The following is a 27,098-nucleotide window of genomic DNA, read 5'->3' as shown; positions in this document are numbered from 1 at the left end:
CGGCCTGTTCCTGTCCCTCGCACCAAGCCAGTGGTGCGCGTCGCCAGCCCGGTCCGGCCTGTTCCTGTCCCTCGCACCAAGCCAGTGGTGCGCGTCGCCAGCCTGGTCCGGCCTGTTCCTGTCCCTCGCACCAAGCCAGTGGTGCGCGTCGCCAGCCCGGCCCGGCCTGTTCCTGTCCCTCGCACCAAGCCAGTGGTGCGCGTCGCCAGCCCGGCCCGGCCTGTTCCTGCCCCTCGCACTAAACCAGTGGTGCACGTCGCCAGCCCGGCCCGGCCTGTTCCTGCCCCTCGCACCAAGCCAGTGGTGCGCGTCGCCAGCCCGGTCCGGCCTGTTCCTGTCCCTCGCACCAAGACAGTGGTGCGCGTCGCCAGCCCGGTCCGGCCTGTTCCTTCTCCTCGCACCAAGACAGTGGTGCGTGTGTCCAGTCTGGCACGGCCCGTGCCTGTCCCACCGGTGCCTGGTCCGACACCGGTAAGCTGCTCCCCTCCGGAGCCAGAGAAGTCCGCTCCACCAGTGCCTGATCCAGCTCCGGTCAGCGGATCCACTCCGGAGCCAGAGCAGTCCGCTCCACCGGGGTCCAGTCCAGCTCCGGTCAGCGGCTCCACTCCGGAGCCAGAGCAGTTCGCTCCACCGTCGTCGGGTCCAGCTCCAGTCAGCGGTTCCAGTCCAGACCCAGACGTCAGCCCCTCTCCAGGTTCGGGGTCTCCCACACCAGGGTCCAGACAGGGCTTGGTACTTCGTGGGAGGAAGGAGAGGGGAAGCAGCGCGCCGAGTTCCAGACCAGACCAGGGGCGCAACAGGGAGGTGGAGAGTAAGTGGTGGTCACGCCCACCCGGCCCCTACCCTGTTATGTTTATGTTGTGCGGTCGGAGTCCGCACCTTTGGGGGGGGGGGGGGGGGGTACTGTCACACCCTGACTCTGAGGACTCTTATTTGTTGAGTCAGGGTGTGATTTTCCTTGTTGTGTATGTTCCTATGTGTTATTTTCTAGGTTTGGATCTAGTATGTGTAGATCTATGTTGGCCGGGGTGGTTCCCAATCAGAGGCAGCTGTAGCTCGTTGTCTCTGATTGGGGACAATACTTAGGCAGCCTATTGGCACTAGTGGGTTGTGGGATCTTGTTCCTTGTAAGGTATGTTGTTTGTGTGCTACCTTGGACTTCACGTTTCGTTTGTTGTTTTCTTGTGTGTTTATTCGTTAAATAAACATGTTGGCATATCACGCTGCGCCTTGGTCCGTCCCGTCTATAAACGATCGTGACAAGATGTCAGTTCAGATGTCCGTTTTGGGAAAAGTTGAAGAGTGAAACCAGTGCTTAGGGCTGTCGGTATGTTTCTTTCACCTGTCAACACAATGAAGGACCACATCTTGTCCTATCCCCAACAGATAGAACATACAGAATAAGTATTTTGATAACATTTCTTATATTATAGCTCTGCATTTTATGAACGTTAAATATTATTAAGGGCTGAAGGAGGGTGTCTATCTATTCTTCTCCCTTATTGTTGCCGAGAATTACACGTAAATAATTATCATCAATTTACCAGTCAACTGTTGTTGGGGATTACATTTATGAAATTTTCATGAAGTTCACAGGAGTAGGGATTATCTTGTTAAAGGTCCCGAACAGTCATTCTGATTCCCATGTAAAATAGCGTTTTGGGTGACTAAAATATCACCCATAATATTTTTGGGGGATAGAAATGCTCCAAATTTGAGAAAAATATTTTTTCCTCTCATGGCTAACTACCAAGAAGTTTGAAAAGACAGGCTGAGTGGGCAGGGAGCTTATATTCATGAGCTCGCCTTGACTGAGAGCTCTTTGAAACACCTATGTCAAGAAACGTAGATGCAGTGTTGCAGTACAATCATCTCAAGCAAATTTGGTGACACATAAAGCAATGTGATACATTAAGCAATGTGATGCGGTTCACAGCAGCACTGACGGAAGTGTTGACTTCACAACTGTGTCAGAGTTTAGAACGGTTCCCCATGCTGGCCAGTAACTAGCTAACACCAGACACAGATGAAAGGGGAAACATATAAGTATCTTTGCCATATATGAACTTGTAATTATATTTTCTGACACCCTACAGTCAAATTTTGGCACCAGTAAAGTACTTTTTCCATATTTTGTTACATTAAATTCTAAAATTGATTAAATTGTTTTTTTCCTCATCAATCTACACATAATACCCCATAACGACAAAGCAAAATAAGGATTTTACATAAGTATTCAGACCCTTTAGTCAGTACTTTGTTGAATCACCTTTGGCAGCCTCAAGTCTTCTTGGGTATGACGCTACAAGCTTGGCACACCTATATTTGGGGAGCTTCTCCCGTTCTTCTCTGCAGATCCTCTCAAGTTCTGTCAGGTTGGATGGGGAGCATCACTGCACAGCTATTTTCTGGTCTCTCCAGAGATGTTAGATCGGGTTCAAGTCCAGGCTCTGGCTGGGCCACTCAAGGACATTCAGAGACTTGTCCAGAAGCCACTCCTGCATTGTTTTGGCTGTGTGCTTAGGGTCATTGTCCTGTTGGAAGGTGAACCTTCGCCCCAGTCTGAGGTCCTGAGCGCTCTGGAGCAGGTTTTCATCAAGGATCTCTCTGTACTTTACTCCGTTCATCTTTCCCTCGATCCTGACTAGTCTCCCAGTCCCTGCCGCTGAAAAACATCCCCACAGCATGATGCTGCCACCACCATGCGTCACCGTAGGGATGGTGCCAGGTTTCCTCCAGACGTGACCCTTGGCATTCAGGCCAAAGAGTTCAATCTGGAGCTCTATCAGAGTGACCATCGGGTTCTTGGTCACCACCTTGACCAAGGCCCTTCTCCCCTGATTGCTCAGTTTGGCCCGGGAGGCCAGCTCTAGGAAGAGTCTTGGTGTGAATACTTTCCGAAGGCACTGTAAACTACGCCCTTCTGCAAACACACCTTCTCAGATGTTGGTTACAAGGCGTTACTTATTTAATTTAGGTAAGAGAATATCATGTTACCATTGGTTTATTCAAATGAGAGAGTTAGGGTGATGTCACCCTATCCCCTTAATAATCCCGCCTCCTGAATTCAAGTGTTTGACACAGGGGAAGGGACCAGTAACTTTATGATCAAATGTTATTAATGTAGAAGCAACAGTCATTTTTCATAATTTGGTCATCATACATTGATCTGGTTTCATCCAAATATCATCCAATTTCATGAAAAACATTATTTTGACTGTTTATGACCTTTAAACGATGTGTGAAAGAGATAAATGAACATATTTATTTCAGTTGGCGCAACAATCACAGGAGGGGGTGTGCTTCTCAGACAGCCTTGACAAATCCATCTGGAGGATGTCTGCAAAATGTACACACACAGCAGATATTCAGCTCACTGCCTGATTCACTCTTCACATCTTGTTGTTATGCTAGGTAGTAAACCGGTGGGCCTACCAGCCATTAGGCGGTCATAATGCTAGAATCCCATGCTATTCCAGTCAATGTAAACACTAATTTAAGAAATCATCTCTGTAATCTGTTAGAGGCTCCTGAATACTTATCTCCATACCACTATAATCCCCTAAACACTTGTTCTGTTAATACATAGTTCAGTGGTCAATTTACCTCTTTAAGTAACACATTACAACATCACCCACGTTTTGTACAGTGCCTTCAGAAAGTATTCATATCCCTTGAATTCATCCACATTTTGTTGTGTTACAGCCTGAATTCAAAATGGATTCATTTGATTTATTCTCACCCATCTACACACAATACCCCATAATGACAAAGTGAAAACATGTTTTTAGACATTTTGCAAATTTATTGAAAATAAATTACAGAAATATCTCATTTACATTTACAGACCCCTGAGCCAATACATGTTAGAATCACATTTGGCAGTGATTACAGCTGTGAGTCTTTTTGGGTAAGTCTCTAAAGGCGTCAACATGCTTCGGTTCAGCTGGCGCCTAGCCGAACTGATTGCATACCCCCTTAAAAGACCTTTGCTTGAAAAACAAGAAAAAAGTGGCAATAGTACTGTTTGTCCATCTTGTGACGCCGTAGCCATTATACACTTCCTCAAAATAGTCTGAATTAATCTAAAATAACTCAATAAATCTGGTATTCGTTTAAAAACATTTGCAGAGATCTTAGTCACGCAATTTTATGTCTAACTAAGATGTTTAGTGAGGTATTTCTCAAGTGAAAAATGTTGCATGAAAATGAGTCCTCTCTAGTTGAATGACAACAAACACTTAATTGGAGCATCCCAACTGTTGACCAACGAAGGGGCGTAGACTTCAGCTACCGACTTCGGAATGCATCGAGAACATTTTTTGTGTGCACGAACAGCCGAAATAAACCTTGCCGAAGACCAAAACAAACAAAAACAAAATGTCATCATAATATATGTACAAACTGTTCCAGATGTGTAGCATGCGGACGCCTTAAGGGCTTTGTACACCTGGATTGTACAATATTTGCACATTATTCTTTTAGAAATTCTTCAAGCTCTGTCAAGTTGGTTGTTGATCATTGCTAGACAGCCATTTTCAAGTCTTGCCATAGATTTTCAAGCTGATTTAAGTCAAAACTGTAGCTAGGCCGCTCAGGAACATTCAATGTCGTCTTGGTGAGCAACTCCAGTGTAGATTTGGCATTGTGTTTTAGGTTATTGTCCTGCTGAAAGGTGAATTTGAATCTCCCAGTGTCTGTTGGACTGAACCAGGTTTTCCTCTAGGATTTTGCCTGCTCTTAGCTCTATTCCGTTTATTTTTATCCTAAAAAACTCCCTATTCCTTGACGAAGACAAGCATACCCATAACATAATGCAGCCACAACCATGCTTGAAAATATGGAGTGGTACTCAGTGATGTGTTGTGTTGGATTTGCCCCAAACATAACGCTTTGTATTCAGGACAGAAAGTTAATTTCTTTACTTTAGTGACTTATAACAGGATGCATGTTTTGGAATATTTGTATTCTGTACAGGCTTTCTTATTTTCTCTATGTAATTTAGGTTAGTATTGTGGGGTAACTACAATGTTGTTGATCCATTCTCAGTTTTCTCTTATCACATCCATTGAACTTTAACTGTTTTAAAGTCACCATTGGCCTCAAGGTGAAATCCCTGAGCGGTTTCCTTCCTCTCCGGCAACTGAGTTAGGAAGGACGCCTGTATCTTTGTATTGACTGGATGTATTGACACCATACAAAGTGTAATTAATAACTTCAATGGGATATTCAATGTCTGCTTTTTATTATATACCAATACCAGGCATTGGAGAACCTCCCTAGTTTTGTGGTTAAATCTGTGTTTGAAATTCACTGATCGACTGAGGAACCTTACGGATAATTGTATGTGTGGGGTACAGAGATGAGGTAGTCATTCAAAAATCATGTTAAACAATATTATTGCACACTGAGTAAGTCCATGCAATTTATTATGTGACTTGTTAAGCAAATCTTTACTCCTGAACTTATTTAGGCTTGCCATAACAAAGGGGGTGAATACTTATTGACTCAAGACATTTCAGCTTTTCATTTTTAATGAATTTGTAAACATTTATAAAAACATAATTGCACTTTGACATTATGGGGTATTGTGTGTAGGCCAGTGACACACAATCTCAATTGAATCCATTTACAATTCAGGCTGTAACAACAAGATGTGGAATAAGTCAAGGGGTGTGAATACTTTCTGAAGGCACTGTAAGTGACACATTTTAAAAACTTGTATGACTGTATTCTCATTGTTACTGTTCAACGACTGGTATTAGGTGAAACTTAACATTATGAATGTTCTGCACCTATTTGCATTTCCGTGCACACAAATCAGAATCTGGAATGTCCCACAAGCAAAAGCAGAACAATGGCTAAGAATGTAAACAAACCTGTATCTAAACAGAGGCTGTCATCACAAGCTTAGATTTACAAGAAGTTCTAATGATCAGCAGATTAAATAAATACTGTTTTTAAAAAGGTTCCTGTTTGTCATACAAGCCTTTATTTTGAATTTGCTGCCAAATGCAAGGGTGGCACTAATATCTTTTCACAGATGAGGAAGTTAAAAACATTAAGAGGAAACATTCACCTAACAGTGACATTGAAGTCCCCAACCCTGGTTGTTCACCTTCTGTCACCACAATTGTTTTGTCTTTGTTGTCCACTTAATGACCCCAGTCTATTCTGTAAGGCTGATTATCAGCTCCAGCCAAGGTGACATTCACACACAAAATGTGTTTTAAAGATATCATTTATAGAGCTAGAATAGTGTCAGATATAGCGGTATTTACTCATACCACCTTACATACACATTGCAAAGGTGTTTCATATATTAGTCTGAACCCTCCAACAGCTTATCTGCCACAACCTTTTGTGTAAAATAAATTAGATAAAGCTATTAATGTGCTATTAATATTTCCCTTTCAAAACAGTGTCAAAGCGACACATTCAGAAATGTAAGATATAGAATGACTACTACAGGGTAATATTACTTGTAAAAAGAACATGGTTTGTTCATTATGGCTATCTTTGTCTATTTGGGTCACAAGTATATTACATTTACATTTTAGTCATTTAGCAGACGCTCTTATCCAGTGCGACTTACAGTTAGTGAGTGCATACATTTTTCATACTGTAGCTAGGCCACTCAGGAACATTCAATGTCATCTTGGTGAGCAACTCCAGTGCACATTGAATAAACATAAGAGGAAGTTTAGTAGACAGCATATAACCATTTGATTCCTTACCCCTTTTTTACATCAACAAATTGGAAAATAAATGGTTTTGCAAGTATCAGGGGGCTCATGATCTCTTTTCATGATTATTAATAGGAATATTCTGAGCCCTGACAGTTTGAGCCTCCCCAAATCCCATTTTCACCTTCAGTTTCTATTTCCCTGGCTGGAGTTTTATGTGGGTCTAGACCTGACAGACTTGGTATAATGGATTAAATTAAACATAATGAAATTTCTCCTGTCAGTATTCAGTGGTGAAGGCAAATTAAAGGAAATCACAGGGAGCCAAAGGAAGGCTTTATTGATCCTTTCTTTCACTCTGGGTAATAATAGTTCCATGGCTAATTGCATTTAACGTTTTAGTCATTTAGCAGACGCTCTAATCCAGAGCAGTTAGGGTTAGGTGACTTGCTCAAGGGCACATCGACAGATGTTTCACCTAGTCGGCTCGGGGATTCGAACCAGCGACATTTCGGTTACTGGGCCAATGCTCTTAAACACTATTCTACCTGCCGCCCTGTTGTATCTCATTTGTTCTGAAACAATGACGGTTGAAATACAATGAGCTTGACATCTATATATCTTAACACTAAAAATACAGTGGGCCTTCTATAGAGCGTGTCTATCTACTATGTCAGTACAGTAAATCATTCTACAAAGTCTGTCATTCTGACCATACTGATGCAGTAAGGCAGCAGACACTGGGAGACAAATTCACCTTTCAGCAGGACATTAACATAACACAAGGCCAATTCTACACCCGAGTTGCTTACCAAGATGACATTGAATGTTACTGAGTGGCCTACATTTTAAATGTTTTGTCATTTAGCAGATGCTCTTATCCAGAGCGACATACAGTTAGTGAGTACATACATTTTTCATACTGGCCCCCCGTGGGAAACGAACCCACAACCTTGGTGTTGCAAGCGCCATGTTCTACCAACTGAGCTACAGGAGGCCCTAGGCCTAGTTACAGTTTCGACTTAAATCAGCTTGAAAATCTATGGCAAGACTTAACAATGGCTGTCTAGCAATGATCAACAATCAACTTGACAGAGCTTGAAGAATTTTTTTAAATAATAAGGGGCATATCCAGGTTTGCAAAGCTCTTAGAGACTTACCCAAAAACACTCACAGCTGTAATAGCCACCAAAGGTGTGTTTACAAAGAATTGACTCAGGGGTGTGAATACTTATGTAAATTAGATATTTCTGTATTTCATTTACAATAATTTTGCTAAAATGTCTAAAAACATATTTTCACACCCCTGACCCATAACTGTCATTATGAGTTATTGTGTGTAGATGGGTGAGAAGAATTCAGGCTGAAACTGTATGAAGGCACTGTATGTCCCCAGTAGGTCAGGTTCAGATTGATGAATGTGTTGGACTCAGAAATGTTGCACTATCTACAGTATGACATAGTAGCTGTCCAAGGAAGAAGTATAATTTGCAGGTTTGACATGGCACTCAATGCATACGTTTATGACACCATTTGTAGAACTGGGCTACTTTCACTGACATATTTAGTGGTTCATGTCCAGTAATATGTTCAGATTCATAGGCTACCTGTTTCTGATGCCCGCCCATGCTGGATGTTTAGCTGTCCAGCTACATCTGGAAATAAGGCATAATAGCCAACACCATTGGAGCTTAGCGAATGTCTATCCCTGACTCAGTGATACGGTTGACTCCAATCACTTGTTTGATGGATTTTCCTGATCACAGAGAGGTTGGGGCAGTGAAAGCCTTCTCCCTAGAGGGGGGGGGGGGGGGGGGGGGGGTGGAGGCCGGCCTTGTAATGGTTCTCTAGGAGGGGGTGGGCTGGTTGCTCTGCTTGAGTTTGATCCTAAAACACAGGTGCAGTGTAATTCCCCCTCAGTCTCTGAATCTGATCCATCCTTTACCTTCCCGTTTCTAAATTTGGCCATATCCAAACTAGTTTTCATTATCTAATGTATAGTCATGTTGGATTTGGACCCAAGCTCTAGTCTTGCTGTACTACCATACTTGCTGTTTCTCTTTCAATCTCAGTGAAGTGAATGGTAGGCTATTTTGGCATAAATGTGAAATACTGTCTAACGTAGCCTACTATAACAGAGTATGCATCATTATTAGTATTACCATTTGATAACATAGTGGTTATAGTGTTGTTATTATAATGTAAAACAGAGTGGTGGGAGGTACGAAATGTGAAGGAGGAGCATGAATCTTAGTTATTGTGGTTTATTAAAATTAGTTGCAGTAGCTTGTGCGTAATGTCTGGAGAATAAATCCCCTGTCTAAACATTCACAAATTGCCTGAAACGGCGCGAGGTGTCGGGGGACTGAAGAGGGGTCCCAACGGCGTCATGTAGAGCTGATCATTGTCTCTCACACTTTCTAAGTATCCATTACACAACAGTGAGCGAGGAAAGGAGTCGGGCCAGAGATATCAGCAGTCCATGTGAAGCAGCAGCGGTGCCCAGAGGGCTCTTCCTCTCAACGTCAACGATAACCAACTAAACTGAGTGCAGGAATACAAGCGTAAAGATGAGAACTTCTGTTCATTATATGAGTATTTTATGAGACGTGAACGTTTATATCGGGTGAATGTTTAGTGAACGGAATGAGGAAGAATAGTTTCGAAGTGTATGAGAATCAATGAGTTGACCGGGTGCTTTATCTCAACGCGAATTATTGTGTGCAAAAAAATCACTTTGATTTCACACTCCTTATTTGAGACACCATCGAAGAAACAATGAATGGAGGTCGGCATTTTCCACCAATTTAAACAACGGTATATGCGCTACATTTTTATTACTTTGCGGCACAACACCTATTTTGGGTGGAATTTCGGAGTCGGGCTTCTTCTTCTCGCCTTTGCGCTTTCCTCCTGTTCAGCAGATTAACTTGGAGGGATCCATGCAGTCGCGAAGGTTGGTATTGGCCATTTCTCAATAGCGGACAATTCGAGTATTTACAGAGAGATATTCCAGGCTAAAATCCAATTTTATAATTTCGTGGAGGCTTCTCATAATATTTGTCAATAGGTCATTTTCTTTTTCTTTTTTCTTCATTTTTTTTGTCAGTGGACTACAGGAGACTACTTCTATTGTCAAGCGTAATGGTAATCCACATTGTGTGTTGATTACCCTTATAATACATTTGCACTACTTTGTGTACTATAGACAATTTCTTTACATTTTTGTGGCAAAAAAACAGCAATAGCCTACATAGTAGGCCTACAGACTACAAAAGTGAACTTGCAATACAAGTTGTCCAGCTGTAATAACATGTTTTAAATGTTATTAGGCCTATAAGTATGACAATTTGTTGAATAGGGTATGGCATTGCAATACAAATAGGCTACTTGTATAGCCTAAGGTCTATGGGTTATTGTAAATTCATAATTGTCTTAATATGATTCTATTAGACAATATCGTTGGCTTCTCTTTCACATTGCTAAAATCAAACCATTTACGCATGCATTATTCAGAAAAGAATGGAATTGGAAGCCTATCAGAAAACTTCCAATGGAGCGCCTATCATATTTGTGTTATGAATAAATAAAAAAGAGAACATGGGCTTCATTATTCGCTGTGATAGAAAGGAAATGGGGTGGTAGGCCTATCAGGATTCAATGTTGATGACTGACTGACAGTTGTGGGTTACAGTTGCGCTAAACCGCCAAATAATAGACCTGTGCACAAATGTAATGACAGATCAACTTGTCCCCGCACTCATAATGCCATGTGCGTTTGTCATGATGTGAGGTTTGATATCTAGAGTTAATACAGGCGCCATCTGTTGGAAAGTGTGAAGTATCTTCACCCGGTGTCGTATAAGCCAGATCATACAGTATGTGTCTATGGGCCAGATGCATTATTAGTGTAGGCCTATCTCCCCAAAATATATAATGAAAACAACTGGAACACTGTAGTAATTTTATGAATTTAAATAGACATGTAGGTCTAGGTATTTTAAGCCTAAGGATAGGCCCTACGTTTATATTTCAAGGTCAGTGATGACTAAAATGAAATCAAAAATCATTTTGGCCAATGAGACATCCATTTGTCCTATGGGCTGATTTAGCTTGGGGTGAATTTGGCACTACAGGAGGCATTACATGGGGGCTTTATACTGTAGGTCCCAATTGACTTGTGATATTGTAGGCCTACAGTGAGATGTGATTGAATGTTCTACAAGTCTAGGCTACATGTCAGTTAGCACACTACAAGTCTAGGCTACATGTCAGTTAGCACACTACAAGTCTAGGCTACATGTCAGTTACCATACATTCTTAAGTAATGCAAAACACCTCCCAGTCCTTACAGAACATAAGTGAGTATGTTAAGAAATAAAGCACTATCAATGTAATACCACTCAAGTGGCCCAACCAAATGCCTAAACACATCCATGTAGTTTCAACAAACTATGCCGTTTAATCTGGTTTAATAATCATATTAACTTATAGCCATTGCCCATGTTCTATCTCTTTCCAGACAAATAGTTAGTCTGGATGGTATTTGGGGTTTTCCAGTAGGCTAATGTCCCCAGGGTTTTTCATCAACCCCAATAGACTAGTAAAAGAAAAAAAAATCTTAATGAACATCTGCTTACTTGTTTCTCAATTTTGTGCTACTGGCTGGCATACATTTTCTTTCAATTGTGATTTCATAAAGATGTTATGTATCATGTTACTAAAAGGTCAGTGCAAAGCATCAATGTTTGCTCCAATTTAAACCACAATAGCCTTCTATGTGTTTGGATCATCTGGACGATCAAATACCAACTATTGTGTTATGGAGGTTTCATTGAGAGTGCACCAACCAGCGTAAGATATCTTACTAGCCATTTGACACAGCTAAAAGAACACGTTTTGCTTGAGTACCTTTTTTGAGGAGAAATGCTATTATCCTTTTTTGCTGTTTATCTCTATAATTTGTAATTAAATTTCAATTCTCCACAGATTGTCATGAATAACATTTGACCATAATTATGTGTAGAAGTCATTCATTTTTGTAGGGAGTTAGTTTATTTCATCTAAAGGTGTTAAAACAGGTTGCTGATGCAAACCCTAATTGTTTGCAATGACCTCCCAACTCAATATTAGGAAGGTGTTCCTAATGTTTGGTATACGCAGCGTATAATCAGTCATGTTATCAGAGATTATGAGTCTGTTAAAGAATTGTCACAAAGACATAAAACAATATGAGTCAATAATACAGTATTAGCCTAAAGGGCGTATAGGCTACATGCTTATAAGTGGTACCTTTTGACATAGCCTATTTGACATTGTCAGGTGTCAGCCATGTGTCATTTTGTGTATTTTGTACTACTTTTAGCATGGTTAGCAAGGTTAATATGTTTCATAGTGGACTATAGGCTAAGTCAAGGCACAAGAGAAGTGAGATTCACCCATGCAGGCTTACCTGCCCCAACATAATTTACGCAACATAGAAATAATATTATTTAGGTTAGCATGTTATGCAGCAGCAAAGCAAAACACTTTTGTTCCCATCAAACTATTGAGGCCCAACGTGACTTATGCTATAACGAACAAGTCCACACATTGAGGTGAAATTTGACACTCAGGAGGGGCCGAAGGCTTTAACAACGGTTCCTCATTGGTCCAGTCAGTAGTGTAGACTGCACCTTCTTGACACTCCCTAAAAGGAAGATCGATTGCCAGTTTTTACTGTTTGTTGAGGAATTCGAGTGCATTGAATAGGCTCCTAGAAAGAGGGCGAAAGTTACTTCGAGATTTCGAACCAAGTACTTGATCGAGGACATGACTGCATTACGTGACTTCAGATCTCATGTAGCCTACTGCTCCGGGTTATTCAACAAGATAGACGATACGAATATCTCCTAATTCATTTTTCTTTCACTTTCTTGATTTGATTCGACCAGAGAGAGGAGAGAAGTGCGACCCCGTGCTGGATGGATGGTTATGGGGAAGGGAGCAGCAGGACCTTCGGCGCTTGAAGTCGGCAAGATCCTTGTTTTTTTTCTTTGCCTGTTTCCTTCTGGTAAGACTTTGCAGTAGTTAGAGATACTAATTAAATCATGCGTCTGTTAACTGTATTAATATGATTATTATCTAGTTATTACAACCATTGTTTTGCATTATGCTAGCCCAGTTCCACGATGATGGCAACACTGAAAATTATATATTGTTGCATTGAAATAACATTAACAGATTTCACATTCAAACATCCTTATTACAGGAACCATTTTTTTTCACACTAAACTTTTTCAAGTTTTGCAGCGCACATAGCCTGAACAACCTGCCAGATGGATGTATAGGCATATACCTACATTATTTGTTAAACAAGACATGTAGTTGAGTTTATCAACAAAATGGAAGACTGACTTTATAAGTTGCATGTCAACACTGGTAAAACATACAATGTCAGAGACATGTGGAATCGACTGAGTCGGTACGTACAGCCAATGCTTTGGCGTTTATTGTGCTCCATGTTGTGGTGTATTCGTAATTTGGAAAAATCGTTACATCGGACTTTTTTGTTTCTATTGAATCATTTTACACAGCTCAAGCCTATGCTACTCAAGCGGTAGAACCCCGTAGTTGTGTTATGTTTGGGGGGAGGGGGATAGGGTTTACGGATTTTATCCTCCTTTTCTAAAGTAACCTACGGGTACTTGCCTTTTTCTTTTTCTGCACTTATTGCGTCGGTTTAAAAAAAGTTATAATGAAAAAGTTCGGGGAATCCCTGAATCCCATGCACATAGATTTTCTCCATCCGTTTATCTTATTTTTGGTTGGATGAACAATAAGCAATTCGTAACCATGCTTAGGTTATTTATTAAAACTCCTTGAGCCCCTTCTTCCTTTTAATGAGATGCACAAAAAGCCTATCTCCATGGCCTCGTAGAACTCAATTTGCACATTTACCGATCTTTATCGGTTTCTGTTTCAAGTCATTTACCGCCAAACAAAAAAGTGATAATGCAAGTGTTAGTTGTTGTTGACGTTTATTCAAGATTAAGATTAGTTTATTGCCACTTATCAGATTTGTGATAATAAATTCGTTTTGTTGCTGGGACTGGGAGGAGGGAGTGGTGTGTGCTGTTTGGGGTTGGAATAGTTGTGGTGGAATGGTAGAGTCATAAGTATTAACTGGTTAAATAAAGGTTAAATAAATAAAAAATAAACTGAAAGTGTTTTATGGTCATTGGTCAATAAGTTCTGAGGGAACGTTTGGTGGAGCAAAGTTACATGTAGACTCGTCCTAAACTGAAGTTTGTTTATTAGGGTGAAGTTAGTAGCTAGGAGCTTTTGAATTATTACATGTGCTCTTTCCAATACCCCCCACCACCATCCCCATACCATGCCACCCAAAGCAACTTAAATGTCAGGTCATGTAATTTAAGTCCTGGTGAATGCTTGTTGGAAGTTGCATTACTCTTTGATTAGGGCCTTCTGCAATGGACAGGTGGATATCTTATATCCAGTTTGACCTGTGGAATGGTGAGGCCTCTCTTCTGTTCCGCTCTCTGGTTCTGGAGCTAGTTTCTCTCCTGTTGGAGATATTTGGTGGAATTTTGATTTTCGTTACACTTGAAGTAAAAGTTATTTAATGGAAATAAATGCTCAATTTGTCTCGAGACACTGAAAAAACATGGAAAAAAATCAAACAATGCTGCAGGGCTTTTTTGGATTATAGGAGTCGAAAGACAAGCCATTGCATAGGTTATTGTTTAAGGGTTTTAAACACACAGATAAGACTGTATAACACTTGCTTTCCTTTTGTTTCTTTAGTACATTAATTGTTCAACACATTGTTTAGTGATTGGATGAACAGTCCATTGTGGGTATTGGTTTGCCATTGTTGTGTGAACTATGGTCCTAATGTTTTCTTCTCCTCTCTACAGTGAGTCTGCAGTGTAAGATCCTCAAGTGTAACTCAGAGTTTTGGGCCTCCACCTCAAGCTCTGGCCCAGAGGAGGAGTTCTGTACGGCACTGCGGGCGTACAACAACTGTGTACGCCGCACCGCACGCACTTGCAGAGGCGACCTGGCCTACCACTCAGCCCAACATGGCATAGAGGACCTCATGAGCCAACACAACTGCTCCAAGGAGGGGCCTACAACCCAGCCTCGAGCCGGGACCCCCGCTCCACCCCCACCACCACAGCTCCAGCCTGACAGCCAGGAGCGCTCTGATGGGCCGGAGCAGTGTCACTACGAACGCAGCCTTCCTCGCCATTCCTCGCCACCCAACTACACCCACTGCGGCTTCTTTGGAGACCCGCACCTCCGTACCTTCAGCGATGACTTCCAGACCTGCAAGGTGGAGGGAGCCTGGCCGCTTATCCATAACAAATACCTGTCTGTTCAGGTGACCAACACACCTGTCGTGCCTGGCTCCTCTGCTACGGCCACCAGCAAGGTGAGAGGAGCCTCTACATCTCTCTATCATATTGAATCAATGTCATATTGACTGTATGTTGGGTACAGCACAGTTACAGAGTGTCTGGTGATGCTTGACATTGCTACTGATCAAGTATTATGTGATTATTTCATTGCCACAGACTGAATCCTTGAAAAACGACTCTCTTGAAGTAATATTTTACAACTTTCCTTATCATAGAAATACCAACAGACCTTGCAAAACGTCTGATAGCACCGGTCTTCTCACCGCTGCAGAGGAGTGTAGACATGCACTATCTAAGTAGAGAACAAAAAGATACAGGTAACTGCCAAAATAATGGAAACACTTGAGTAAAGGAGGGATACAAAGTATATTGAAAGCAGGTGCTTCAACACAGGTGTGGTTCCTGAGTTAATTAAGCAATTAACATCCCATCATGCTTAGGGTCATGTATATAAATGCTGGGCAGGCAGGCCATTATTTTGGCTACCATGGCCATTTTAGGAAAGGGAACGTTTTGTTGTTTCTCCTGAGCAAGGCTGCTACTCCTCTATTTTTCCATTTACTTACTAAAGAAAGCCCTTTCAGGGAATGGGAGAGAATATTTCTGCCTGCTTGTTTGAAACAGTGAATGGAATGTTATTGGACAAATTGTACTGTAGTGATTTATTTGTAAGAGCTCTCAAATCAAGAAATATTATGATAAGTAAGACCTTCGTATGTAAGAGGTTGTGGGCCTCTTTAATGTGGTCAGAGAAGTAGGAGCAGCCGTGGGAATGTTTCACTGTGGACTCTGGTTAATGTTTGGATCAGTTCCATCGCAGACCAATAGGCAATACACAGAACAATTGTTGGGATCATGATAAGGTTTACAAATGATATGCCAGTATTATACTCGCAGTATAAACATCATGTGGACAGCCAAGACAAATGTTATGCCCACTTTATGTGTAGCAGTCCATACCGTAGCATTGTGTGTATGTTAGTTAGAAAATGTTGTTTTAACTAAGTGCTCAAGCCATACAAGAAACTGCAGATATTTTCTGCACATTAGTTGGCCCTGATACCTCATAAATTACCATTGTTTTGTTTCTACGGTACATTGGACGGCCTGAGGGCCGCCCCAGAAATGTATTTCACTAGAACATAAGGTGAAAACAAAGAACCCTGAGCATTTGTAGTCTGCAAAATCACGTAATATTAGGTCCACATTTGGTACGATTTTGGCAGTCGTGGTTGTGTGACCAATAGGCCTTCGTGCACTGTATCCTGACTGCAGGGTTTACACTGACATTTTGTCGTCAATCACGTAAAGAGAGAGACCAATTTTCCATCATCAGACCTAATGATGCACTTTAAGCATTCTGGCTTTTTTTTCTGTGCGCTTAAGGTAATGATATCATTACACAGCTGTACTTGGAAGCAAATTACACCACTTTTGAAGTTATTCAGTCTGGACAAAGGGAAAACAAGGCAGAAGCCTATGCCACCTGTACAAACAAGACTTCCCTGGTATAGATAGACCTGGGCATTGCTGGAGCTCTGCTTCATATGGGCTCCTGCTGCAGTGTATGGAATGGTCTGCTGTATGCACCACCTTCATTCAAGGGATGGGTTGATGAAACAGTTTGTTTCTTTATGCACATGGGGTTTTGTAGAGGTTTTTTCATGTTCTTAGATCAAGTTATCCTTCGAAAAGAGGGGTCAGTGGCAGGTAAAAAACAACTATTTTGGGAATGGGGGATTGCGGGGTGGGAGGATTGAGGGGTGGGTTGGGGGCTGGGTTGGCAGATGACTTGACTGGGTAATAACAGGGCATTTTGGTGCTAAACTTCCCCCTCCCGCCCCTGCCCCCTATTTGAGATCAGAGCCTATCGGCTGTCCCGGGGTCACTTCTGAGACAACGGCTCACTGGCGTCCTAATGAAACCATGCAAGCGGAGAAGTGACCAGCCTTAGTTAATTAGCCACAGAGCAGAGCACGCTCTCCCCTACTGGCTCAGTGCCACTCCCTGGAGCACAGTTCTGGGGTTCACAGGCAGGTTTTTCACCACTATGAATGGCTCTTCTTTGTGTCTACACACTGAGGCCCGATTTAACATGGCCTATACCCGTGTTTTCTGAGAGCGTTTACTTTGGCCTCCCCCATGTTGAGGCAGAGCTGAAATGTGACACTGAACTGGGGTGGTGGGGTAGATGGGTCTGCATTACACAAACTACTGGTGTTCTTAATGCCAAAGCACAAAGATTCCCCTCTGTCATTTGTGTAGCCCTACCACTAACTCTTGTCCACATAAAAATTAAAATATAGATAATCCATACCGTTTTTTTATTATTCAACTGCTGTTCAATGATTTAATAATTTGATATCTATATGTACCTTGCTATTTTCATCCTCAAAAGGCCTGACACATATTGAAACATATTGGCTATTGTTGTGCTGACTGCTAATTCTAATCTTCTCCTCTCTCTCTCTCTCGGTACAGTTGACAATCATCTTCAAGAACTTCCAGGAGTGTGTGGACCAGAAGATGTACCACGCGGAGACAGACGAGCTGCCTGCGGCGTTTGCCGACGGCTCCAAGAATGGTGGAGACCGCCACGGGGCCAACACGCTGCGCATCGTGGAGAAGGTGTCTGGGCAGCATGTGGAGATCCACGCACGCTACATCGGGACAACCATCGTGGTCCGGCAGGTGGGCCGATACCTGACCTTTGCTGTGCGGATGCCAGAGGAAGTAGTGAACTCTGTAGAAGACCGAGACAACCAGGACCTGTACCTTTGCCTGCACGGCTGCCCCGCCAACCAGCGCATCGACTTCAGGACATTCAGGGACCGTGCAGTGGAGGGCCACGGCCCAGGCAAGAGCAGGATGGGCAGCCAGCCCCATGGGTTTACGTATCAGGCTGCCATGGCCAAGTGTAAAGAGCGCCTCCCAGTGGAGGACCTGTACTTCCAGTCTTGTGTGTTCGACCTGTTTTCCTCTGGGGACATCAACTTCACCATGGCTGCCTACTATGCTTTTGAGGACGTGAAAATGCTCCACTCCAACAAGGACAAATACCACATTTTTGAAAAGGATGCATTCGGGAGTAATGCAGCGCCAAGGGGATCAGATTTGTTCTCGCTAGTCCTCCTCAACTGTCTGGCTGTGTTGTTGTGGATTGAGTGCTGCTGGGTTCATCTATAGTCCCCTGCCAACATTATCCTCATTATGCTAGCTGTCAGTGGGTGTGAAACAGTGCTCTCACCGTGTCATACTTCACCTCTACTGCTCTGTTCTCAGTGGCTGGTGGTCAGTCCAGACAGCAGGGCCGTCCATACCTCTGAGGGGACACAGCAGCCCATGTGCAATCAAACTCATCCCAGCCCATGGTCTCATTGTTGTCATCATGTGTTGACTTACATCTGGTGGAGAGATGAGCTCTCTGCTCCCACCTATCATTGCGTTCATTCAGCTGGTTTAAGGACTAGTCCTTTGATTAAAGGAGCAGTGGTGAGAGAGGAGAGCCCAGGAGCCCCAGCACTTTGGATATCCACCTGGGATTAATTCCTACATTCCCACTGGGACTGCATGGGAAGCAAGACGAGATGATCTCTTGCAGAAAGAAGAGTTTGCTGATCGCCTCTCCTCACTGGTGCCAAGCCAGTGGAGCTCTCTGTGGCTCATGGGTCTGGGCTAGAGGACATGACAGGGGCTTTTGTTAACTTCTGTCCAGAAGGAGCTCACTGTTTGATGAGCTTCCAGCTTTGGAAAAGCCTGAGCTTTTTGGAGAAAGCGCTCGGCCAAAAGGATGTCAGAGCAGCGAGTGACAGTCTAGTCTGCTGTGGAGGTTAATAGGTCATAACACCAGGTCTTTTGTAAGATTGTGTGTGTGTGTGTGGTTGTGCCCCTCTGTGGTTTAGTGTGTCAGCCAGAACGGGCTGTCTTGAATATTGGCGTTTAAAGTGTTAATTATGATAAATGTATTTTTGTATAGGGTGTAATTAAGATGTTAATAAGAAAACAAGCCCTTTACAAACTTTACCAAGGACACACATAATGCAGAAACCCAGATCACGTTTACAGAGTATATCTTATCCCTTCATTCAACCGATCAACCAACCAACATGTACCATGGCCAGGAAATTGATTTCTACAGGTCGTTTGTGAATGATTTGTCACTTTTTCTAGGCAGTCAACAGTTCCCCGCAGATGTAGGTATCATGGCCATGTATTTGGTTTGAGAAAGATATAGTCTTTCTGACCACTCTGTAGAGAGCAGAGAGTAGGTCCTGTATCAGAGGAGGTTGGTGGGAGGAGCCATAGGAGGACGGGCTCATTGTAATGGCTGGAATGGAATAGCTGTCAAATCCAAAAGTGTCGTTATACCTATTGTGGACATTGCCATTGGATGCGCCGAGTCGCATTAGTAGAAATCCTATGCAGCTGTTACAAGTTTGAACACTGGCATGTGTGATGTAATCTACACCTTGATTAGGCTATTCTCATAATTTTTATATAGCCTACACTTTCTCGTTCTGAATATGTAACGCTGGTGGAGGGGTGTGGCTTTGTGACAAAACACCAGCTATGCAGTGTCGGCTAGCGCGGTTTAATGGTTGATCTGATTTAATCTAGGCCTAAGTATTTGAACTTTTGATTGTGTAGAACGCTGGAAGGTGCTAAATGAATTTAGTGGATAGACTTATTCAGAGCATTATATGGCAAATAAGCTGTCAGTTTAAGGTTTTGAATTGTACCTTTTGCGATATGCAGGACCCGTGTGACGTGCATGCATCTACAGTACCATTTTGATTTGTTGTAGTTTCCCTATTGCATTGTTTCTGTTCATAGTAATAATTTCATTCACTAGTAAGCCTACATCTTGAGGAGGCTTAGGTACTAATACTCAGAAGGCCTGCTATATATGAACAAGACATTTAACCTAAATTCTGGTTTGATCTTGATTTTCATTATTTGTTGTATAACCAAGTAAAGCTCAAAGGATAAAACCTTGTCAGACGATTTGCTTCATTTTTCCCCCTTCTATTTCATCTCGGTAGAATATATTTAGATTTTACCCTCATCTATCCAACATCTTAACAAGGTAATATATCCCTACACTGAAGTGTTTGGCAGGCCTAACTACTGCTATGGGAGCATGTACTGGTGCAGTTTGTTCTTAGTCTGACAAAAAAAGTTGATCAAATAAACAAACATGATTGTAACATTGAATCATGTTTTTATAGATGTAATTTGTATTATGAGTTTGCTATATGGTTCTACATGTGTAATGTGAGATTGTATATACGTTTGTGAGTTTGTAAAATATTGTATTTTATCTGTGTTGAATATATCACTACAGTTTTGAATATGAGAAAGGGTTTGGTGAATGTGACCTTTTTATTTTAAAATAATTTTATGAAAACGGGCCTAGTGTTCAGCTATCTATCAATGGCAGGGATCCTATCCTGGTTACTGTAGTTTCAGAGCATTCTGTTGCTTGCTCAGGAGCAGACACAAGTTAACCTGGATTCCATCCAGGCGGATATCTAAAAAGGGAATACAAGAACGTTTTTTTTTTTTTTGGTGTTCATGTTTTTAATTTTAAAGCACTTTATGTTCTCTTCACTTAGCTCTTACTTGGTTTGAACTTGATTGTGAATAGAGGTTGTCAGATTTGTAACGGTAGAAAATATGGCATTAAAACACTTGGCCGAATGGCAGAAGCCAGAAAGATCAAACTGTGTTTGTATGTAGGACAAAAGCGGTGCCACCCACCAACTGTTTATATTGTAAATTATTTATTAAATAAAAGATAAGTGTCTCGTTAACTTTGTGGGTGATGTCTCTATCTTGTGGTAAACCTCTTACTTTGTTTCATAGTGATAATGAAACATTAACCAATGATGAGCATTTTTTAAAATCTGTATTCCCAGTGACGAGGTTGGGTTAGGGTACTTGATTTGCTTCGTTACACTGCCACCTGGTGTAAGCATTGTGTAAGGGTATGATTAAGTGATAATGCCCGAGAAGCTGGTGTTTTGAGGATATATTGGCACGGGTGTTGTTCGTCGAGGGCCGGCAAACCGTGCCAATATATCCTCCAAACACCGGCTTCGAGGGCATTATCACTTTTATACAACGGGTTACCAACATATTCAAATAATGATTGACATATTTTCATTAAAAACGTTATTTTGATTAATGTATTCATACTATTTCATCCTTCCACAAGAGATAGTCTCGACACAAATCTAGGGTTGCTAGAGACGCGACCCAGTCGTTCAGTCTTTTTGTTCTGTATCTATAGACGCGACTCAGTCCTTCAGTCTTTTTGTTCTGTATCTATGGACGCGACCCAGTCGTTCGTTCTAAATGTTCCATTGCCATACTGGCTGGCAACGTTCTTATCCCTTGCTTGCTAGCTAGCCAACTACGGCTAATTTACAGTCACGTCAAAAAGTGCAGCCAGAATAACAGCAAAATAGCTTCATTTGCATTTGTTTAAGGTGTTTTCTAGTGACATTTATTTGGATACATCCATAACAATGAGCTAATGAGGCGCGATTTCGCCTGGCATAGTAAATGTGCTCACTCGTCAGGACACTGTTGTTCAGAGGAGCTAGCCAACAACAACACAGCTACAGTCACACAATCACGTGTAGCTGAAGCTGGAAAGACTGCAAATTAGCTGCATTTCGTTTTACCTTTTTTCAATTAACCTTTTTTTTTTGTATATATCCATAAAAATGATGCCAGCTGATTCATGATTTCGACTGGCTGAGAAACACTGCCTGCCTGTCTGTCTGGTCCCGACACGTTCATTACTATGGGACAGCAGGAGATCGAATTTGAATATTGAAACAATGTTGCAAATGTCGGAGTCAGACAGCAAGGTTAATACAAATCTCCGCTGTTGAAAACGCAATGTTAGTCTAAAAGAAATGTGTGCTAATGTCTAGATGCTTTTTATAGTGGAGATCAACTTTATAAATTGCCTGGCTAGGCTGATGAGACAGTGGATTGCGCAGTCAGATGGAACAGAGTAAATAGGCATTTTAATGTCACAGATTTAGCCTGTGGCAATTTGTGGAATAGACACCGGCTGGAATGCGGTTTTAACCAATCAGCATTCAGGATTATACCCACCCGTTGTATAAATACATTTAAAAACAGCCCAGACATTCTTATCATACAACACATGCATCTCTGATGAGCCATAATAATCCAGGTGGATGCTTTTAGTGATAGCCATGTATGTTGTATATATTAACATAATTGTTGCGGGGAGGATCAAGATCCCCAAAGGCAAAGACCTTTATTATAATCAGACCGTTTTAGGATGACACCCAATTATAAGTGTCAGACTGTCAATCTAAAATGTCTCAAGAAATCAGTAATTAATTTGGAAGTTTTTGCTGAGATATTAGCCGCGCAATTTCACATTTTTAGGAGTTTGGTGGAGCGATGGGGTGAGGTTGTGTTCCTCTAAGCGGGGAGGTAAGCTTGGCTTCTTGGCTTCTTCTTTATATGTGTCGAGTAAAGCTTAAACCATGCATTTAGATTGTAGGTAGGTATTGTAGGTAGTTTATCCAGGAAGTTATTGTAGGTAGTTATTGTAGGTAAGTATTGTAGTGTATTCGGCTGAGCCCGGTGAAGCACGAGGCTAGCTAGCTAACCCACTACTGGACCATTAAAGCTAACTAGTTAGCGGGTAGCAACACCGCAGCCACTGCTAGCTGGCCAACTATACCAGCTAGCAGTACTGTAGCAACTAAATACATTTAAACGGAACGATTTGATTAGTGTAAAGTTAGCTAGCTACATAGATGTCTTGGTATCAAAGACAAATGTGTAGTATAGAGAAACTATCAAGGTTAGCTAGCCAGCTACATTTTCAAACAGTCAACACCGCAGCCACTGCTAGCTAGCCAACATTACCAGCTAGCAGTACTGTATCATTATAGTCAATGAGAATTTTGCAACATAAGCTTCACTTTCTGAACATTCGAGATGTGTAGTCCACTTGTGTAGCTAGCATGACTGACTTTGTGCTAGCTAGCCAACGTTTAATTACTTCTGCGTTATGAAAGGAACTAGACACGGACATGAATGATCCATTGGTAGTTTGTTGTAACCAAGTATTGGTGCTAAACTGTGTGTTATTGGATGCTAGCATGCTAGTTAGCTATGGCGTCATAGGATACGGTGCCCTGGGCGGTTTTCACAGAAGAATACTGTACCAAGTTAGCTAGCTGAATAAACTAAGTTAGTCTATTCCTGGAAACATTGAACTACTGTAGATTACAGCAATTATAATTTCTAAAGTGGAAGTTGGTAGAGTTGTATTTGAGTGTTTCAGTGAAAGGTTAGTGAGGGAGGCCTCGCTTCCCCAGATGTTTAGTTAATTTCATTCCGATCTCTTTTGCATTAGTGTAGCCTTTTCTGTAGCCTGTCAACTATGTGTCTGTCTATCCCTGTTCTCTCCTCTCCGCACAGGCCATACAAACGCCTCACACCGCGTGGCTGCTGCCTCTCTAACCTGGTGGTCCCTGCACGCACGACCCACGTGGAGTTCCAGGTCTCCGGCAGCCTCTGAAACTGCCGTTCTGCGGCCAACAAGGCAGAGTTCATCTCAGCCTATGCTACCCTCCAGTCCCTCGACTTCTTGGCGTTGACGGAAACATGGATTACCACAAAAAACACTGCTACTCCTACTGCTCTCTCCTCGTCTGACCATGTGTTCTCACATACCCGAGAGCATCTGGTCAGCGGGGCGGTGTCACAGGAATCCTCATCTCTCCCAAATGGACATTCTCTCTTTCTCCCCTGACCCATCTGTCTATCTCCTCATTTGAATTCCATGCTGTCACAGTCACTAGCCCATTCAAGCTTAACATCCTTATCATTTATCGCCCTCCAGGTTCCCTTGGAGAGTTCATCAATGAGCTTGATGCCTTGATAAGTTCCTTTCCTGAGGATGGCTCACCCCTCACAGTTCTGGGTGACTTTAACCTCCCTATGTCTACCTTTGACTAATTTCTCTCTGCCTCCTTCTTTCCACTCCTCTCCTCTTTTGACCTCACCCTCTCACCGTCTCCCCCTTCTCACAAGGCAGGCAATACGCTTGACCTCATCTTTACTAGATGCTGTTCTTCTACTAATCTCACTGCAACTCCCCTCCAAGTCTCCGACCACTACTTTGTATCATTTTCTCTCTCCTCCAACACTACTCACTCTGCCCCGACCTTCGCTCTCTCTCTCCCGCTACTCTCTCCTCTTCCATCCTATCATCTCTTCCCTCTGCTCAATCCTTCTCCCTCCAATCTCCTGATTCTGCCTCCTCAACCCTCCTCTTCTCCCTTTCTGCATCTTTTGACTCTATGTCCCCTATCCTCCCGGCCGGCTCGGACCTCCACTCCAGCTCCTTGGCTTGACGACTCATTGCGAGCTCACAGAACAGGGCTCCGGGCAGCCGAGCGGAAATGGAGGAAAACTAGACTCCCTGCCGACCAGTCATCTTTTCACTCCCTCCTCTCTACATTTCCTTCCTCTGTTTCTGCTGATAAAGCCACTTTCTACCACTCTAAATTTCAAGCCTCTGCCTCTAACCCTAGGAAGCTCTTTGCCACCTTCTCCTCCCTGCTGAATCCTCCTCCTCCCCCTCCCTCCTCCCTCTCTGTGGATGACTTCGTCAACCATTTTGAAAAGAAGGTTGACGACATCCGATCCTCATTTATTAAGTCAAATGACACTGCTGGTCCTGCTCACACTGCCCTACCCTATGCTTTGACTTCTTTCTCCCCTCTCTCTCCAGATGAAATCTTGCGACTTGTGACGGCCGGCCGCCCAACAACCTGCCCGCTTGACCCTATCCCCTCCTCTCTTCTCCAGACCATTTCCGGAGACCTTCTCCCTTACCTCATCTCGCTCATCAACTCATCCTTGACCACTGGCTATGTCCCTTCCGTCTTCAAGAGAGCGAGAGTTGCACCCCTTATCGAAAAACCTACACTCAATACCTCCGATGTCAACAACTACAGACCAGTATCCCTTCTTTTTTTTCTTTCCAAAACTCTTGAGCGTGCCGTCTTTAGCCAACTCTCTTGCTATCTCTCTCAGAATGACCTTCTTGATCCAAACCAGTCAGGTTTCAAGACTGGTCATTCAACTGAGACTGCTCTTCACAGTTCCCGCTCAGCCCTGTCAAAACTGTTCGCTGCTCTGGCACCCCAATGGTGGAACAAGCTCCCTTATGACGCCAGGACAGCGGAGTCACTCACCACCTTCCGGAGACACTTGAAACCCCACCTCTTTAAGGAATACCTGGGATAGGATAAAAGTAATCCTTCTACCCTCCCCCTACCCCACCAGAAAAAATATTTTTGTAAATATTTTTTTTATATATATTGTAAAGTGGTTGTCCCACTGGCTATCATAAGGTGAATGCACCAATTTGTAAGTCGCTCTGGATAAGAGCGTCTGCTAAATGACAAATGTAAAATGTTTGGTGAAGTATTTCTCAAGTTACATTTTTTTTGCATAAAAACGAGTCCTCTATCTCAATGACAACAGGAAGGGTGTGTTCGTAAATTCAATCTGGAGTGCCAGAGTGCGCTCGGGGCGTTCGTAAACTCAGAGCTTTGTCAGATTGTCCATTCGTAAATTCAGAGCATTCTGCTCTCGGAGCATTCAGAGCGCACACTGGACGCTCTTGTCGAGGAGTAGGGTTGATCCGATCGTTCTGACCTCACAACGACAGTCAACCACCCAAGCTACCTGGCTAACATTGGCTAGCTTGCTAGCTACTTCCAGACACAAACACCTCACCTCACTCTGACCATTTTACTCGCCCTAGCAGAGCTAGTAGGGCTGTTTTCATGTTATCCAGAGCGTTGGTGACCGTGCTGCTAGCAACAATTTAATTACGCTCTTTTGCCAACGTTTACTGACACCGGCCATATTCAACTGGTGTTGATCGTTCGTAAATTCCTCAGTTATTCTGCACTTTGGCACACTCCGACCAGTGCTCTGAAATCGGAGTAGATAGCCAGAGCGAATTTCCGAACGAACCCTTAATTGAAGAATCCCTACTATTGACCAACAAAGGTGTGTAGACTTCGGCTACCGAAAAAAACCCTTGCCGAAGACCAAAACGAAAAATATATAATATATATACACACACACGAACTTGTCATACTATATGCACGAACTGTTCCAGATGGGCTGCATGCGGATGGACGCCTTTAGTCTTAAGACTCTACTGGATGAATAAACAACAGTGAACATACGTTTTATAATGTAGGAAAGTTTAATACATATATGTCTATAAACATATTGACAGTACATTTCACGTGGAGTGGCTTTCTCACAAATATAAATTATTTAGGCTTGTTTTTAAGAATACAGGTCCAGGGACTGTAGCGTGGAGAAAAGGAAGGTGGAGTTGGTTGGCTATTCCTTGTAACAGATCTGCCCACAGAGGACATAACATTGATTCACCTGTGTAAATAACTTTTGGGGAGTTGCAGAAGAAAATGACAAACAATATCATTTTGTTCCCACCACCAGTCTTCGCTTAACAAGCATGCCACATTACACAATCCATTGAGAAAAATCTCAAAACATGACTGTTTAATACTGCATCATCTCTGTAGTAGAGTACAGTAATGTCCATGAAGCCATCCCACTTGGCACACACACTGGTTGAATCAACGTTGTTTCCACGTCATTTCAATGAAATTAAGTTGAATTGACATCTGTGTCCAGTGGGATATACAGTATGAACATATACACAGAAATAAGGCACAAATGGAGAAGCACACCAAAACACCAGCAATCAGAAGAACCAGAGCAGGGCCAGTCTCTGGTTTGGCACTAAAACAGACTGACCAATAACAGCTTGTCATTAACCACATCCGTAAACACTCAAGAGTCCCTTAGAAAATCTACCAGTGGTTATGCAGTCGCTGGGAATCACACAACCTTTTAACTATAAAAAAATGAA

The 27,098-nt window shown here is 42.5% G+C and overlaps 1 protein-coding gene across 1 annotated transcript in view; it reads left to right on the top strand.

The window, feature by feature from the left end:
• Nucleotides 1–18,295, top strand: part of LOC311135327 (repulsive guidance molecule A-like) — a gene marked incomplete at both ends in the record, with an annotated part of 140,759 nt that extends 122,464 nt beyond the window's left edge. Inside the window, 4 exons of the mRNA XM_084169272.1 lie at nucleotides 9,611–9,642; nucleotides 12,620–12,738; nucleotides 14,606–15,123; nucleotides 17,591–18,295. Of these exons, the coding sequence (XP_084025398.1) occupies nucleotides 9,611–9,642; nucleotides 12,620–12,738; nucleotides 14,606–15,123; nucleotides 17,591–18,295 (1,374 nt within the window). The remainder of the gene's footprint in view (nucleotides 1–9,610; nucleotides 9,643–12,619; nucleotides 12,739–14,605; nucleotides 15,124–17,590) is intronic.
• Nucleotides 18,296–27,098: the final 8,803 nt, after the last annotated feature.

This window comes from Coregonus lavaretus (genome assembly GCF_964263955.1).
Source record: "Coregonus lavaretus genome assembly, chromosome: 9".
NCBI lineage: Eukaryota > Metazoa > Chordata > Actinopteri > Salmoniformes > Salmonidae > Coregonus > Coregonus lavaretus.
Note: the sequence above shows the minus strand (reverse complement) of the source record. Positions and strands in the feature narration are given on the sequence as shown.